This window comes from Lottia gigantea, assembly GCF_000327385.1.
Source record: "Lottia gigantea unplaced genomic scaffold LOTGIsca_2, whole genome shotgun sequence".
In the NCBI taxonomy this organism is placed as follows: Eukaryota; Metazoa; Mollusca; class Gastropoda; family Lottiidae; genus Lottia; species Lottia gigantea.
This window is the reverse complement of record NW_008708400.1, coordinates 5,924,136-5,941,429: the sequence shown is the minus strand read 5'-3', so window position 1 is coordinate 5,941,429 and position 17,294 is coordinate 5,924,136. Positions and strand designations below refer to the sequence as shown.

General features: G+C 36.9%; 3 protein-coding genes across 3 annotated transcripts in view; all 3 read left to right on the top strand.

The window, feature by feature from the left end:
- Positions 1-431: 431 nt before the first annotated feature.
- On the top strand, positions 432-1,935 carry LOTGIDRAFT_153017 (hypothetical protein; the record flags this gene model as incomplete). The annotated part of the gene is made up of 3 exons (XM_009053501.1): positions 432-624; positions 1,152-1,220; positions 1,844-1,935. 3 exons carry the CDS (start codon positions 432-434, stop codon positions 1,933-1,935), a joined length of 354 nt encoding a protein of 117 aa, XP_009051749.1.
- A 1,667-nt stretch (positions 1,936-3,602) lies between these two features.
- Positions 3,603-4,233, top strand: LOTGIDRAFT_153016 (hypothetical protein; the record flags this gene model as incomplete). The annotated part of the gene is made up of 2 exons (XM_009053500.1): positions 3,603-3,744; positions 3,836-4,233. 2 exons carry the CDS (start codon positions 3,603-3,605, stop codon positions 4,231-4,233), a joined length of 540 nt encoding a protein of 179 aa, XP_009051748.1.
- A 10,268-nt stretch (positions 4,234-14,501) lies between these two features.
- The window catches only part of LOTGIDRAFT_153015 (hypothetical protein), a gene marked incomplete at both ends in the record, with an annotated part of 12,130 nt that continues 9,337 nt past the window's right edge, over positions 14,502-17,294 (top strand). The window contains 3 exons of the mRNA XM_009053499.1: positions 14,502-14,514; positions 14,796-14,929; positions 15,795-15,916. Coding sequence (XP_009051747.1) covers positions 14,502-14,514; positions 14,796-14,929; positions 15,795-15,916 — 269 coding nt within the window. The remainder of the gene's footprint in view (positions 14,515-14,795; positions 14,930-15,794; positions 15,917-17,294) is intronic.

Here is a 17,294-nt window from a genome sequence, read left to right as displayed (position 1 = left end):
AGGTCTTTGGTATCTGATCACGGTTGTTGAGGCCTACATGAAGAATAATGGTAGTAGGTTTGGGATCATGGTCGTATGATTCCAGGATTGACTGTATGTGATGGATTTGGGCACCGGGGTAAGAATGTATTTCGGTGTCTGAACTGGTTTTGGTAATTCGATTCAGGTTAGATGATCCAATTATTAAGGTTGATTTCTTTAGAGCAGGTAGTTTCCATAATGATTTGTCCTTGGTTTGGTGATAATACGGTTTGGTAGCGGATATAATGGTCGTCGACGGTGTGATTGGTACTGGTTTGGTAGTTGTTAGAATTGTAGCATTGGGAACGGACTGGGATCTGGTTCGAGGAGGGGAAGGTCTGGATACATGTCTCGACTTGGATGGAGACTGAGGGGTGGTTTGCTGGTCCAAAAACGCACAGAAGGAAGAAATGTTGGCGGATCCTGGATCACGTGGTGAAGATTCAGATGGTGTGGAAGGGGAAGACGAGTCTGAAAGTGAAAAGAGAAGGGGTGTGCCCTCTCTACGAGAGCGTTTACCTATGTCTGCTGGACTAGGGGTAGGTGAACTTCGGGCTCGTTTAGGGGTTTGGTTCGGCAGCGTGGTAGCTCTAGATGGTGCAGGTGTAGTGTCCATTTCAGTTGGTAGAGATATGGTTACTCTGGTTTTTGTTTCGTTGATTGTTTGGTAGAATTTGGAAATTACAGCTTGAGTGAGACGTTTCCCATGGGAGCGACGGGCCCAGGACAGGGCATGAGAAACGATGCGGTCGACGGCAGGTGATGATAAAGACTTGGTACGAATGGTGGTCAGCTTCTCTTGAAGTGTGGTTTGGTAATGGTCGATCAGGACCTGCGTAACCTTACAGAGCCATGTCCGATTGAGGGATCTAATATTCGCGTCGACAGCTGATATTTTCATTGCTGGACGGATAAAACTATCCAACTCAGAGACTTTGCGTTTGAAGGTAAACGCTGGTTGGCCTTGCTGTTGAAGGGTAAGGATTGCCAAATGATGGAGGCACTGCAAAACTTGGAAGAACACCTTCACAAAGGGTTCTTCCTCCTTATGAGTGGGGACTGGTTGGCGTCGGTGGGCTGGTAGTCGTTTCTGTTGTTGGTCAGGTCGATGGTTACCTTTTGATTGGTAGGCTGTGTTGTAGCTAGGTCGGCGATGGGGTGGGATATAGCTGGATGGGTTGGTTGGTGGTCGGCGATTGGTAGGTGGTAGAGGTCGATGGAAGACAGGGCCGTTGTAGGGTACGTGATATTGGTTTGGTTGGTTGTTGTAGTTGGGGAGCAAAATGAAAATAACTTGGGGTTAGAAGGGAATGTACAGCGGATGTAACAGGAGGAAGCTGTATATGCTAGCGTGAAAATGTTGGGATCAAATTATGCAAATAAGTCAAACTGGGTTTGGGGATATATAAAGCAAGATGAAAAATGCAAAAAATATATATTTAGGTGATAAATAACGCTAACAATGATGTGAAAAATTATAACAAGTAAAACAAAAACTTACGCAATTGACACGAACCGGTTTTCGAAATATTATCCTTTTTCAAGTGTCGAGGAATGGTTATGTCTGCTTCCAATGTAGCGCTCAAATGTAAAACAAGACATCTTCTGGCTAAAGATTTACAAATAAAAGGATACTCCACCACTGACACAATTTTCAACGAATATTAATCATTGGCAAAGGTTGTTTGTATACACAGGAAGATGTTTGTTTCCTGTTTTAGCGTTGATTACCCAGACTCTTTCTTTCTCAAACTGAACGGATTCATCGCTTGCTAACTTTTTTTTTAAATTCTGATTATAGTTTTTTTGTCGCTTTTTTCAGACTTGATAAAGTGTGGGATGCATACTTATTTAACCAATGGTCACTATTACACACAAATATTGGCCACAGGACGAGTGTATTCTAAGACGTAGTATCCCTTTAAAAGCCATTGTGTTGATAACTGATTTTTTTTCTGTACTACATGAGAAAATATGCATGAAAGAGCTTATTTGGGTGTCACTTTTCAGATGTGATGGTTATGTCTAAACAATGGCAAAAAAACTCAAACATATTTTTTTTGTCATGCTCTCTTTCTGTGGGTGGTGGACAGGTGTACTTCTGGACATCCCTTCCCATTTTACCATTTTTTTGTTTACAACTGGTTGCGTTTGTGTATATTGAAAATTATTGCTGCTGAGAACACAAATACTTGTGCAATGACATGTGCTTGTTCATTTTTACACATAACCTTCTACTTATACCTATTTTATTTTTATGGTTACATTCACACTACCTTTGCAACATCAACGCAAAGGCCCCAAAGATATTTTTAGCAGCTTTTACGATATTGAGATCATAGAGCGCTTAGTTGAAGTGGAATTACAAAAAACACAGATGTCTGAATGAAAATTGGAATGGTACAAAATAGTGTCCCTAATACACATTCAAAGATTAGAATACCAGTTTACAATCTCTTCAATGTTTTACTTACCATTTACTGAATTAAAAACGACTTGATTGGTAATTATAGCATTAGCCTGACAAATCTGGCCATACCAAGGTTCTCAGACGTGATATATAGGATATGATATTACCACAGTTCAAATGACAAAATCTAAATTTATTAGAGCTTTTGGCATCTATACAAAACTGAACCATAAAGTCATTACCAGCTATTCTACAAACTTGTTTGTTTTGGTACCCTGTATAGCACAGGGACATAATAGAATATCTGGTAATGTTTTTATGGACTCATAAATAGTTCAACTTTGTATGGATATCAAAGGTTTATAATTTTGTTAAATTGTGAAGAGTTTTTTTTTGAAAAGCAGGTTCAACTCCATTAAAAGGTGACATTAGATGTCTTTCTCTACCAGTGATGGTATCACACCAATATATCATAGAAATTGGTAGGACCTGATTTGTCAGGCTAGATGATAATAAACTATTTATTTACACGATGTTCTGATGTACAATTTGTCAGAATCTATAGACAAGTACATGTGTTTGAAATGGACAGATTATGTATAAGCTACCAAATGTGGCACAGTGTCTGTATTAATGCATTTGTCTTTAGATGAATTATCCATCAATCCGTCCAGGGAGGAAGCTAGAAACGGACTACCTTTACAAACAAATGTTCCATATTGGTCAACTGTATCCTGTGTTTGTTTAAAAAACTCGTCAATAGCAATTTTTTCAAACTTCTTTCCATGGATAAGAGGAGCAGCTTGTATGTCTTGGGAAGGTTCAGTCATGGACTTAACAAGTTTTTCAAGGTCTGTTCTATCAGTTGCCTTACATATTTTTCCAAATTGGAAAGAGTCAGGCCTGAATACTTCCGTCTTAGTCGTCTGAAACGTATGGCTTACCGACAACAACAGACAGAAAATCTGGATGATTTCATAAATCGCAGCAAACTTCGGGCATTGAAGTTTGACTTTGCAGAGGGAGAATTGTCTGAATGAATCAGCGAGCTTATATAGCCAGCACTCTCGGACTTCAAAGCTTTGCTGGAGAAGCCAAAAGGTTTTACACTTGAAGAGGCTACCAAGTTAGGACGAACCTATGAGACTCTCATGCTAGAGAGCTACGGACAATGAGTGGAGCAACGGTTGAAATAAATGGTATTGACACAGAATCCAAAAGGTCTGACAAGAAATGTCGTTACTGTGGAAGATCTCATTCTAAGAAATCTAGACAAGAATGCCCAGCTGATAGTACAACATGTAGCGCCTGTGGTAAGAAGAACCACTGGTCAGCAGTATGCCGCGTTTCGGACAGGTCTGAACCTCCTCAAAGACAAAGAAGATCAAAATCGAAATTCTTCAGGTCGCAAAAGATCTCAACATCAACGCAAGAGAAATGTTTTCAACATATCAGCTAATAGACATACAGTCGAACAAGATATGGAGCTTTTTACCTTCCATGCAATCACAATCTCATCCATGTGCCTACAGGGGGATATGGAGACAGAAGCCTTAACAACTCTAGACATCCAACTAGAAGATCGACGTGGAAATCACAAACTGAAGTCGAAGGTAGATACAGGAGCAGCTGCGAACACATTACCGCTCCGAAAGTTCTGCGACATGTATCCAAGACGGATAAAAACAGATGACTCAATTACACACAACTCACCATTCATCAAACTTAGGGTCTACAACGGTACTGAAATCCCATGTCATGGAGGAATCTGGATCAACTGCAAAACTGGAAATTGTGACTGACAGAAAACACAGTTCTACAAAGTTGAAGTGGACGGACCAGAAGTAATTGGTTTACCATCTTGTAGAAGTTTAGGTTTGGTTACACTACATTGTTCTATAGACACACATGTCAATAGTGTTGAGGAGCTGAAACAGATGTATCCAGAACAATTGACAATATTGGCTGCTTCCCTGGTGAGATTAAACTTCGATCGATCCAGACACTCAACCTTCTGGGGACGCACCCAGAAAGACACCGATAGCTCTGCGGGACAAAATAAAAGCAGAATTAGACAAAATGGTTGAGCTAGATGTCATCAAGCCTATTGTAGAACCAACAAGCTTAGCTGTAGCGGTCAAGAAAGGTGGCAGCCTGAGACTCTGTCTAGATCCAAAGAAACTGAATTCTGCACTGAAAGACCCTACTATCACATTCCAACTGTTGAAGAAATCACGCGTCACTTCTCTGGAGCCAAGGTATTCTCAAAGATGCCAAAACGGGATACTGGAGTGTGCAACTTGAGGAATCGTCACCATTTGGTCGCTACTGCTTTAAACGGTTACTATTTGGCCTGTCAGTCTCCATGAAAATGGACCAGATCTTAGAGCAAGTAGATAGAAAGATTGGTATCGCAGATGATGTTGCAGTGTATGCAAAAACCATGGAAGAACATCATAAACTTATGGCAGTTGCCCAGAAGAATGGTTTAGTTTTCATCTCCAGTAAGTGCATCGTCAAACAAAGAACTATCTCATTCTTTGGTGCCACATACTCGGACACTGGCATTCACCCGGACACCAAGAAAATCCAAGATCTACAACAAATGCCTACCCCACAGAATAAGGAAAAACTTCACGAATTCTTGGTTTCATAACCTACACGTCAACATTCATAGAGAATCTTTCAGCTTTCTATAGTTTTAAGGGATCTGCTGAAGGAGGACGCCCCGTTCCAGTTGGAAGCTCATCATGATCTATGTTTTCAACAACTGAAAGAAGCAGTAACTCATGATTCAACATTGCAGTACTTCGATACTCAGATTACACCAAGTCTTCAAGTTGATGCAAGCCTGAAAGGACAGGGAGCTGCCCTGCTTCAACATTGGAAACCGCTAGCATTTGCATCTTAGTCTCTCTCTGATGCAGAACGGCAACTTTTAACTATTGTCTTTGGTGTCCAGCGCTTCCACACGTACATTGCAGACCACGGGCCTCTCGTCCTGGAGAAACCAATACGATGTGCACCGCCACGTTTACAACGAATGATGCTTAAACTTCAAGGTTACAATTTTACAATTGAACACTGTCCAGGGGAAGGCATGCTATTGGCCGATGCACTGTCAAGACTGCCAAACCAACACAACCAAGATTTGATTTAGTCGAATTCCAATCGGATTACCTCCGAATCAAGAATGCAACACTAAAAGATCCAGTCTTAAACCAACTCGACGATTATATCATATCAGGATGGCCCGATTCCACCAAACAGGTCCCTACTTCAATACGAAACTACTGGTCGTTTAGTGACTGTAAGATATAGTCAACACTCAACAATATTTCGTTCTTTATATTTTTATTATTTCGTTTTATGTTTGTAAATATTCTGTAAAATGAACACAATCAGTACATAAAGAGTTATCTGTCCCAACAAGTTTTCTATTCATTACATGGCGCCCAAACGCGAAGCAAGAAATTCACTTTTTTGAACATTTAAAACACTCAAAATACATCAAAAACCATGCCAGAAGCTAAAGAAAAGTTTGATCGAACCAAAGCAACACGCAGGGGCCGCAGAGCAGTGTTAACTAGGTATATAAATGAGGCAAGTAGACTGATGAAATTCGACATTACGTCACACGATGAAACAAGTACGACCATGGCCGAAGATGTAAACAATAAGATTCAGCTACTAAATACGACAATAGAAGAAAAACTCTCAACAATTACTGCATTAGATGACGGAATTCTTAACATGTGTGCAGTAGACGACATCGAAAAGGAAATAGAAGAGGCCGACGATATCAAAACAAGAGCCCTCATGGCGATTCAAGACATTCAAACCTATGACGTCAAATGTAAACAATCCAACAATCACACAATCAAGCCCATCTATCCATTCAACACCCCCTTCTACACCTCCACCACAACAAATCGACAATGCAGATAGAAATTCGACAGAAGGCAGTGCAATTAACAATTTACATGAAACACAAATGCAAGTAGTTCAGGATGAAATATATGGAACCTGGGCCTACAACAGACAGAAAACACTGCTTCCGCTAATCCATCAACACATGGAACTATAAAACCCAAATTACCCAAAATAACACTTCAACAGTTTGATGGTGAAATTACCAAATTCAGAGCATTTTGGGAAAGTTTTGACAGCGCAGTAAATAAGAATACAGCTATATCACCAATTGATAAGTTCAATTATTTGCAAGGTTTATTAGAAGGAGATGCCAGTCGTGCCATACGAGGTTTAGCCTTAACAGAAGCCAATTACGAGTCAGCATTAGAGATCTTACAGGAGAGATTTGGTAACCCACATCACATCATATCATCACACATGGATAGTCTCATGAAATTACCAAATTGTGCAACTGATGGTAAAACTTCACAGTTAAGATATATTTATGACCAAGTGAGTGTAAACATTAGAGGTCTAGAATCACTAGGCATTAAACCTGAACAGTATGGTAGCTTTCTTATACCAGTTATCATGTCCAAAAGTCAAACTTCAAATTGCCAGAGTTACCAACAAACAAGTCTGGGAAATAGGTGAATTATTGAATGCCATAAAATCTGAAGTACATGCTCGAGAACTTATAGACACAGTGAAATCTACACACAGAACCACAGGCGAAGACAAATATTACTCACACAGCAACACAAAGAAAATATCATCTGCATCAGCTTTATTCGTTCGAAATGATGGTCCTTGTCATCGAATATGGATACCAATATGTGTATTCTGCAGCAATCAGCATTTCTCTTCATCATGTGAGAATGTCTCAAATGTCAAACAAAGAAGAAACATTCTTAGCAAAACCAAAAGATGCTTCCTATGTCTCAAGAAGGGACATAATTCCCATGAGTGACAAACTTTGCAGAAATTGTCAAGATAAACATCATGCTTCAGTCTGTGACAAGCAATTCATTTTCCAACGTTCAAGGGATGAATCTCAGCAATCAAATACTCAACCAAAACAAATTCAAGCCAATACAAGTTCAGCAAGTACTTCATCTAACTTAACGAATGTTATGACGTCAACATCTAGAAGTAAATGTAAAGTGCTTCTACAAACAGCTACAGCCTATGTTAATTCACCACTAGACGACAAAACAACTAAAGCACGGTTACTTTTCGACAGCGGCAGCCAACGCTCGTATGTAAGAACAAAAGTCAACTTTAAACTTACCCACAGTAAAATCTGAAACATTAAATTTAAACACATTTGGAAGTGACAATTGTTCAAAGAAAGAGTGTGATGTAGTTGAAATCGCATTAAATCTTAAGAATGGAGACATATTCAAAATTCACGCTTTAAGCTATGATACAATTTGTTTGCCGTTAGAAAATAAGATAAATATCTCACCATTCCCCCATTTACACGGTTTAGATTTGGCTGATTACAGAAATGATGTAGAATCGGAATCGATTGACATTCTCGTTGGTTCTGATTATTAATAGGATTTGATCACGGGTGATGATATTAGAGGAGACAGTGGTCCAGTAGCCATTAGTAGCAAGTTCGGATGGATTCTCTCAGGAAAACTGAACAATCAAGGCCAAGATAGACATTCATTAGCTTCACTAATTATTGACAGTCACAATCATAACAGTTTAACTGATAACACTTCAGAATTAGTGGATACTTTATCAAAATTCTTGGACACAGAGTCGCTCGGAATCAAGATATTACTGATGATTTGGTTGAGACCAATTCATTTACAGACCACATCAATTTTAACAAAGCGCTCCAAAGATACGAGATTTCATTAACATGGAAAGATACCTGTTCGTCTTTGTCACAAGCAACCAACTTAAACAATTCTATTTCAAGATTACACCAACTGAAATCACGACTGAAACAAGATATTTCGCTATTCAACGAGTATGATAAAAATATACAAGATCAGCTCGACACAGGCATCATCGAAGCGGTCAATGATGACATACATCTATCGACAGGCGCACACTTTCTACCACACCACGGTGTCGGGTGACAAGACAAGGAAACAACAAAACTACGTATAGTATATAACGGTTCATCAAAGACGGAGAATGGATTCTCTCTGAACGATTGTCTACAAACTGGTCCTAATCTTAATCCTCACATTTTCAACTTACTCGTCAACTTTCGAAAACAACCAGTTGGAATCACATCTGATATAGAGAAGGCATTTCATCAAATATCGATTGAACCTGAGGATCGGAAAAGAAGCAAGATCCAGACATCATCCAGTATCAATTCTGCAGGCTTGTGTTTGGTCTTACGTCAAGTCTAGCCATCTTAAACAGTACAATACAGAAACATTTAACCAATTACAAAGATGGTGAACACGAAATCACTGAACGTTTATCTCAATCTCTATATTTAGATGATTTCGTGGGAGGATCGAACAACACTCCCGATGGTTTACAACTCTACGAAAAATCCAATTCAATACTCCAAGATGGAGGATTCAACTTAAGAAAATGGCATACAAATGATTGAGCACTACAGAAGAAAATCAACGACCTAGAATCACAATCCAGCCAAACCGAGGTCAAGATTCTTGGATTAATATGGAATACGCAACAAGATGAATTTAGATTTGATTTCCACGACATAATTCAATTTGGTCAAACGTTACCGTTAACCAAACGTTCAGTGTTAAAATTGGCAGCTAAAATTTTCGATCCATTAGGTTGGTTAAGCCCATTCACCATCCAGTTAAAAACTTTGTTCCAGACATTATGTATGACCAAAACAGATTGGGATACAGTACTTGATCATAAACTCCAACAATGGTGGAAACAACTTTTTCAGGAACTTAATATATTGTCTGATGTTCGAATACCTAGATGTTGTTATGCAACCAACAGACAACCAGTTAACCAACAGCTACATGGATTCAGCGATGCTTCAGAGACAGCATATGCAGCGGTAGTGTACATGAGAACCGAATACAACGATGGTAGTTTAGACATACGTTTAATCGCATCTAAGACCAAGGTAGCACCACTCAAAAATCAACGCATACCTAGACTAGAACTTTTAGGAGCTAATAACTTGGCCCGTCTAGTACACACAACTCAGCAATCCACACATCGTACAACAACTGACATACAGCAATTACCTACTGTCTTATGGATTGACTCTTTCACAACATTGTGTTGGATAAGAAACCGTCCAGCATCGTATCACAGAAATCCATCAACTAACTGACAAGGACAGCTGGAGATTTTGTCCAGGCGTTGAAAACCCAACCGACATACCATCACGTTCTTGTAAAGCTCAGGAATTACTACATAATCCAAAGTGGTGGGAAGGCCCTCCATTTTTGAAACAATCAGCTGAACATTGGCCGGATTTGCCCACAACGTTTGAAAATGGTTAAGCAGAAGAAGAGCTTAAGAAAAACCCTAAACCTATAACTATTTCGCTGTCAACAGTTAACCATCATAATTCACCAGTCAATCTTGATTTGATAATTGACATTAATCGATTTAGTTCCAAGCTGAAACTTCTTCGAGTTACATCATTAGTCATCAAGTTCATCTCATTATTGCGCCATCCAGCTGCAACTGATAAACTTATCAGCGCATCAGATATTCAGAATGCTGAAACTGAATGGATAAAGACAATTCAACGAAAAACATTAAACTCTGAGTTTGAAAATCTACATAATGGAAACAAAACGACAATCTGCACCAAACAATTCGGATTATATTTGGACGGAAATGACGTCATACGTAGCAGATGTCGTATCAACAATGCCAACATTATACTTATAACGCAAATACTGCTACCATCAAATCAACGTTTTATAGAATTTTTAGTATCAGAAAGACACAATCAGGTGCATCACAATGGCATTCAAGATACTCTGAATGCAGTTCGTACCACACATTGGATTTTAAAGGGGCGTTCCGCAGTTAAGAAATTCATACGCAGATGTGTAGTTTGCAAACGGTTCGAAGGAAAATCCTACACACCACCTTTAATGCCGGACTTACCTGAATGTAGAGTTAGAGATGAACCACCATTTGCAAATACTGGCATCGATTTTGCTGGTCCGCTATTAGTGCAAACTTCTAACAATGTAACTTTAAAATCATATGTGTGTTTATTTACATGTGCATCCACTCGTGCAATTCATTTAGAACTGGTTCGAGACGTAAGTGTTAAATCGTTTATGGAGGCATTTAGAGGTTTTCTAGTCGAAGAGGTTTACCATCTAAGCTTCTTTAGGACAACGCCAAAACATTCATTAAAGCTGCTACAGAAATCAAGAAAATAATCCGTTCCCCAGAAATTCAACGCTTTCTCGCCAATAAACAAGTACAGTGGACATTTATCATCGAAAAGGCTCCCTGGTGGGGAGGATTCTGGGAAAGACTTGTCAAAAGTGTAAAACGCTGTTTAAAGAAATCCATTGGAAGATCTTCATTGAATGTTGAGGAATTACGAACATTATTAGTAGAAATTGAAACAACACTGAACAATAGACCTATTTCGTATGTGTATGATGATGACAATGGAATTTCATATCCGTTAACACCCTCTGATATGATATATGGCGTATATCTGTATCTCCAAGTGATGGACATTTTGAGGTTTCTAGTACTTATAATTGCTTAACTAAACGAGTCAAATATCATTTTCGTTTGTTAGACAATTTTGCTAAAATGTGGAGAAATGATTATTTGTTAAATTTACGTGAACATTCATCCCAACAGAAACCTAATGCTCAGCATGGCTCAAATATAAGAGTAGGCGACATAGTTATTATTAAGGACGACCATTCTGCCCGTTGTCTTTGGAAATTAGCCAAAGTGATAGAACTGTTTCATGGAAATGACCATTTGGTTCGAGCAGCATTAGTACAAGTTTTGTCAATTCATATGCGTAGACCTATCCAGCATCTTATCCCTTTAGAAGTAATTCCTAGTGACAGTTAAAATGTGAACATAATTATTTTGTGCATTTGAACATTTTATTTGAACAGTATATGTTTTTGATTACCTTTCATTACTTTGGTAATCAACCCCGGCAGTGTAAGATATAGTCAACACTCAACAATTTTTCGTTCTTTATATTTTTAATATTTCGTTTTATGTTTGTTAATATTCTGTAAAATGAACGCAATCAGTACATAAAGAGTTATCTGCCCCAACAAGTTTTCTATTCATTACAGTGACGAATTTTCCGTTCAGAATGGTGTTATTATGAAAGGATCCAGAAGTAAAGTAGGGATTTTCACGGGTATCAATATCACAAACTCCAAATTCTTCCTCGTCGGGCGGCAGTTGAAGGGTGTTTCGGGCTATCCATTCGCTTTTCCCATCCCCGATGAAGGAGTTTTTTGGGCTTCTGCCTTGAAACAATAAAGTTATCATTATTATTGATTTATTGCATTATAGAGGGATTCTAATTTATAATTTTGACATAGTGTAATCTCACATGTATGTAATTGTAAAACCATGTGATGTTTATGCAATAGAGATAATGAGAACTGTTATGGTCGCCTAATAAATTGATCCATCTGGATCAAGAATTTCCTGGTATTCCTAGTTTATTAAATTTTCATAAAAAAAAACATTACTTAGATACAACATCTTTAATCAAACCAGCACCTAGGTAAAAAACGAGCTAAATATGATTTTAATGGACAGGATGAGGATGATTTACCATCCTCGTTACATTCGCAGGATTTAATTGATTATATTAAGTTCAATAATTATGTATTAGAGTAGACTATAAACTAGTTTTTTCTGTTGATGTAGAACAATTCAAGGCAGCTTCTGAAATTTCTTCACTGCCAAGAAATATGCCATAACTTCCCATTTTAAGAAAGCACCTTTGCCAATGGCGTTGGCATTTTGGTAATAAAGATCTCTGTGCTCACTTTATGGCAGCTTACCTGCCATAGTGATCACATTAGGACATACAACTCAACGCATATTTCAAAGTGATGGCAGCAGTCCCAAATGTCAACATGGTTACATTCGCAGGATTTAATTGATTATATTAAGTTCAATAATTATGTATTAGAGTAGACTATAAACTAGTTTTATCTGTTGATGTAGAACAATTCAAGGCAGCTTCTGAAATTTCTTCACTGCCAAGAAAAATGCCATAACTTCCCATTTTAAGAAACCCCCTTACCAATGGCGTTGGCATTTTGGTAATAAAGATCTCTGTGCTCACTTTATGGCAGCTTACTTGCCACAGTGATCACATTAGGACATACAACTCAACGCATATTTCAAAGTGATGGCAGCAGTCCCAAATGTCAACATGGTTAAATTTGGGATAAAGAAAATGCCAATTTATAGATTTGCTTGGCATTTTTCTTTAAGCTTTCATTAAGCTCAATTAGTTATTACAATATAATTTATAAAAAATGATATTATTTATGATTAAATCAATTGCTTTTTTGTATATTTTATTTTTATTATTATAATTTTCTGAAGTATTGATCTATTTTATTAAAAATCAAATATTTCATACAACAAGTCCTTTAATTTCTTCCCTCATGTCTATTACATCTTAAACAGATATTTCTATTATTTAAAGAATGAAAATCTAATTTAAATTTATTATTTTATTTGTCGAAATCAGTCTAATTAAAATTACAACGAAAAAGAAATTTAAAAAAGTTATATTTAGACGACAATATATGCTTTTAACATATAGAAGTTTGTGAAGGGTAATTCCTTGATGCTGGCAAGATGAATGTGGACTGATACCATATTATATGTATAGTCCTTTTCAATTATTGGCAAACAGCAGTCAACCTATTTTATTTTTCAATTTCAGTCTGTCTTGGATGAATTGAAAAATCATGGGTTCAATGTATTCCCAGTGGATTCAAAGGAGAATGACTTATCTCATGTGATCTTGTATCACCAGTCCAGTCTGCTTTTAGTTCATTTGATTATGTTTCATGAGAAATGGAAGGGCTTTATAAAAAGTGAAAGCCTACTGGTGTCATCCTTTCCCAGTTGGCTTCCACATACCAGACTGAATTTTGGAGAATCTGCATATGGATATAATAGGTAGTTGATCTATTTATCTTTTTATAATATGAAATTAGGTTATTGTACCCCACAGTGATTAATGACTTTGTATCCCAAACATAAAATTTGAAAAAATTAGAATTGAGCAATCAATAATTCATATTTGGAAGATCAAAAATTACAAAAAAAGATCAGATGAAAAGTTGGATACGTCAACTTTCTATGACAGACTATTTCTATATCTTTGCAGATTAGAGCTAGCTAAGGTCCATTTGAATAATGATCATTTAACCCTTTATATGCCAGCCAATGTGGGTCGCTTTGTTGACGAAGAAATTCCAGAATCGACCTTCATAGAATGCGATAACAGAAGGGTTAATTTGTTTTATGATTCTTACCCTGACTACAAAGTGTACTACAGAAATTTTCACTACAAGGCATCCATACTATTACATGATTTAAAACAAGCAATGGATGATGCAGGAATAAAATTTTGGCTGGAAGGTGGAACACTGCTAGGTATAAGTATTATTATCTTCACAATATCAATGTATTACAAATTTCATTTTATACTTTATAACTTTAGACTATTGTCACTTCATGGACTGATATTAGGCTACCCCTGACCTGTAGCACTGTTGCTTAGGCATCTTCCCAATGTCAAGTTAATACGAACTCTGTTTAATACCTTGACTTAAAAAGGCACTTTCATTTGTAAGTTTGCATTGGAAGTTTGTCAATGCAACAATTTGATTGGATTGTACAGCTTTTGACAGAAGTTTGTATATGAAGCAATCAATTGGATTGTAAGGTTTTTGTAAATCAGTCACTCATTGAATTCATGTCACGTGAGTGGAGTATTTTCACTGTCTTCGTTTCTCTGTATCAGAATCAAATTCCTATTTTTAGTTTGTCTGTAATAAAAAAAATCAGAGTATAACCTTAACTTGAGATGACTGTTTAGAGTTAATTGTTGAATCTTTGTGAGGTTCTAGAGCACAGTCGGTTAGAGCGTTGGTTCTATACATGACGTCATTTGCTTGGTTACGCCGAGCGAATGGCGGCTGTGGGTGTGTGAAAGACCGATGACGGATAGGCCTAATCCTTGAAGATCAATGCCAAGAGGCTTGGACAAGGACTAGCTAGTAGAAAGGATCCTTAACTTTGAACCTAAGTTGTTATCTCTGTAAAATATAGTTGTTTCTTTCTTTCTTTTTGTCTCAATTTAGCCTAGGCCTACCATTTTCACCAATTTTGTGTGTTAAGAGCTGTATAGGTTAAAGATCATGAGGCATAAAGAGCTCGAGAATCAGAAGTATCGTATTTTAAGTTACATTTGATTTTTATATAGGATGGTATCGACAATGTGATCTTATTCATAATACTCGTGATATGGACATTGAAATATATGCTAAACATTATAAACCAACAATGAAAAAATCTTTAGGATCACACGACTTGTACTTGATTCGAGAGTTGGGAAAGGTAGGTATATTTTTACAGTTTGATAGGACTAAGTACCAAATATTAACTGTCAGTTTTGTCTGATATATATTTATGAGGTCAAGTTTGATTTGACAATCAAATGTAAAAGCATGTCAAATTTGGTTTGTAAATACAATAGAGAATTCTGTTTTCATCTGATCTTGATGAAACTAAGTATTCATATTGAAATTTTGAACTATTGAAATATTGTGAACTACAAATGCATTCATTTTTATACGCCCACATGAAATAGGGGGTATATTGGCATCGCCCATGTCTGTTCGTCTGTCCGTCTACAATTGCTCGAAAACACTCTAGGAGGCACAATGAACCCTATTGAAAATCAGAAGAATCGAAAAATATTCAGTATGAGTTATTGTATTTGTTCTTGAAATGCTTTTAAACACTGTAGAAGGCACAATTCTTGACTGATTTTGATGAAATTTGGTTAGATTGTTTGTAATCATTCAAGGATGAACCCTATTGAAAATCAGAAAAATTTATTATTGCCCTTGTTCTTGACAACGCATTCAATTTTAGCTGGTAAACATTCTACTAAATAATTGACAAATTTGAGAAAATCTGGTGTGAGTGTTTGTAATCACCCAAGGATGAACAGATATGTAAAGAGTTATTGCCTTTGTTCTTTGAAACGCTTGTAAGCTTGTAAAACATTAGAAGGCACTATTCTCGACTGATTTTGACGAAACTTGGTATCACATAAAGAAATGTCTGACTAAAGGTTGAATATTTCATTCTGTTACTGTACTGCCAAATATTTTTGTTTAAAATCAAACCTGCCAATGGGTGTATATAAACTTGTCTGGCAAACTATCTTGTTTGATGTGATTTTTTTTTTCACTAGTTGCAAGACAGTTTTGAGATGACGTTTAAGAAATATTCTATTCGATTAGATGTGTTTTGTCTTTATGAAGGAAAAGATGACAATTGGACAGGAGCAGTGGGTGGAAATGGTACAAAATACAGGTGAGTCATTTAGTGCTTGCAGGACATATTGGTGAAATTATACACTCAATCGTAAATAAGTCGGCCATTCTTGCTACGCCTGACAATAACTGTAAGACAATGAATGCCGTAGATACGAATGATTGTAAACTGTGACAAGACATGTCACAATACGCTTAACAAATCTATACTTCACAATACCATACATACTAGACAAGCATGTTTACACAAATAACTCAACGTTATCCAAATGCATGAAATGTCTGATTCGTCAGTGGAGACAATGATTAACAATTTGTATTGTTATCAAGAAACAGTTCCTACATGAGTTGATTTGATTGATTAAAACTAGCCTCATGAGAATGGTTCTTTGGTAGAAAACCTGTTAGATTACAATTCAGACAAAAAAATATTAAAAAAGAGGAATAAAAGAAGTAATTTAATGCAGACAATACATAAATGAAGGTCCCAGTTATATAAAAGAGTAGGCTAATGCTCTAGTCCAGACAAAATTTCTGTCAAGCTACTTGGCATTATCAGGAACAAAATAGTGAGCTTATAATGTCAAACAAACTCATTGCATATCCTCTTTTTTTATTAGCCCATATGAAATGGGAGGCGTATATTGACGACTCCCATGTCCCTCCCTCCCTCCGTCAGTCAGAAGGCACAATTCATATTGGATTTTTGACGAAACTTTGTGTGAGTGTTTGTAATCACCCAAGGATGAACAAAATCAAAAAAATCAAAAAGTATTTGGTATGAGTTATTGTACATGTTCATGAAAACACTTTCACATTTTGGCTTGTAAAGACTTAAATGCATGATCCTTGCCAGATTTTGACAAAACTTATAATATTATATAGTATTGCCCTTAAAAGTTCAAAAGAAGTTTATGAATAAGGTTGAATATTTCATACTGGTGATTGTTACTGTACTGCTAAATATTTTTATTCATAATCAAAGCTGCAATGGGCATATATTACCTTGCCTGGCAAGCTATCTTTTTTTAGGTTTATGATACCTAAAATTCAATTATGTTGGGGTGAATTGCTTGGAGTTCCTGTCCGTGTTCCTTGCAACACGTTTGAATTTGTAAAAAAAGTATATGGTGATGATTGGAATAAAACAGCAGAAAACTGGATATGGGATGAAAGCCCCAAAAATTTAATAGTGGTGGGGGAATACTCTGGAGAAGAAATGGATAAGTACAATGTTTCAATGGAATCCTACATAGATATCATAAAGGATTGGTTTCGCAGTATCTTTATTGAGATTTATTATTTCTTTTTTTTCCTGAATCTGACCCCCTAGTCCCAATTCTTACTGTGAAAATTTTAATTAGATATCAAAATCTGTTCCAGTAAAACGGTAAAAGAAAAAACATTGCATAGATAAC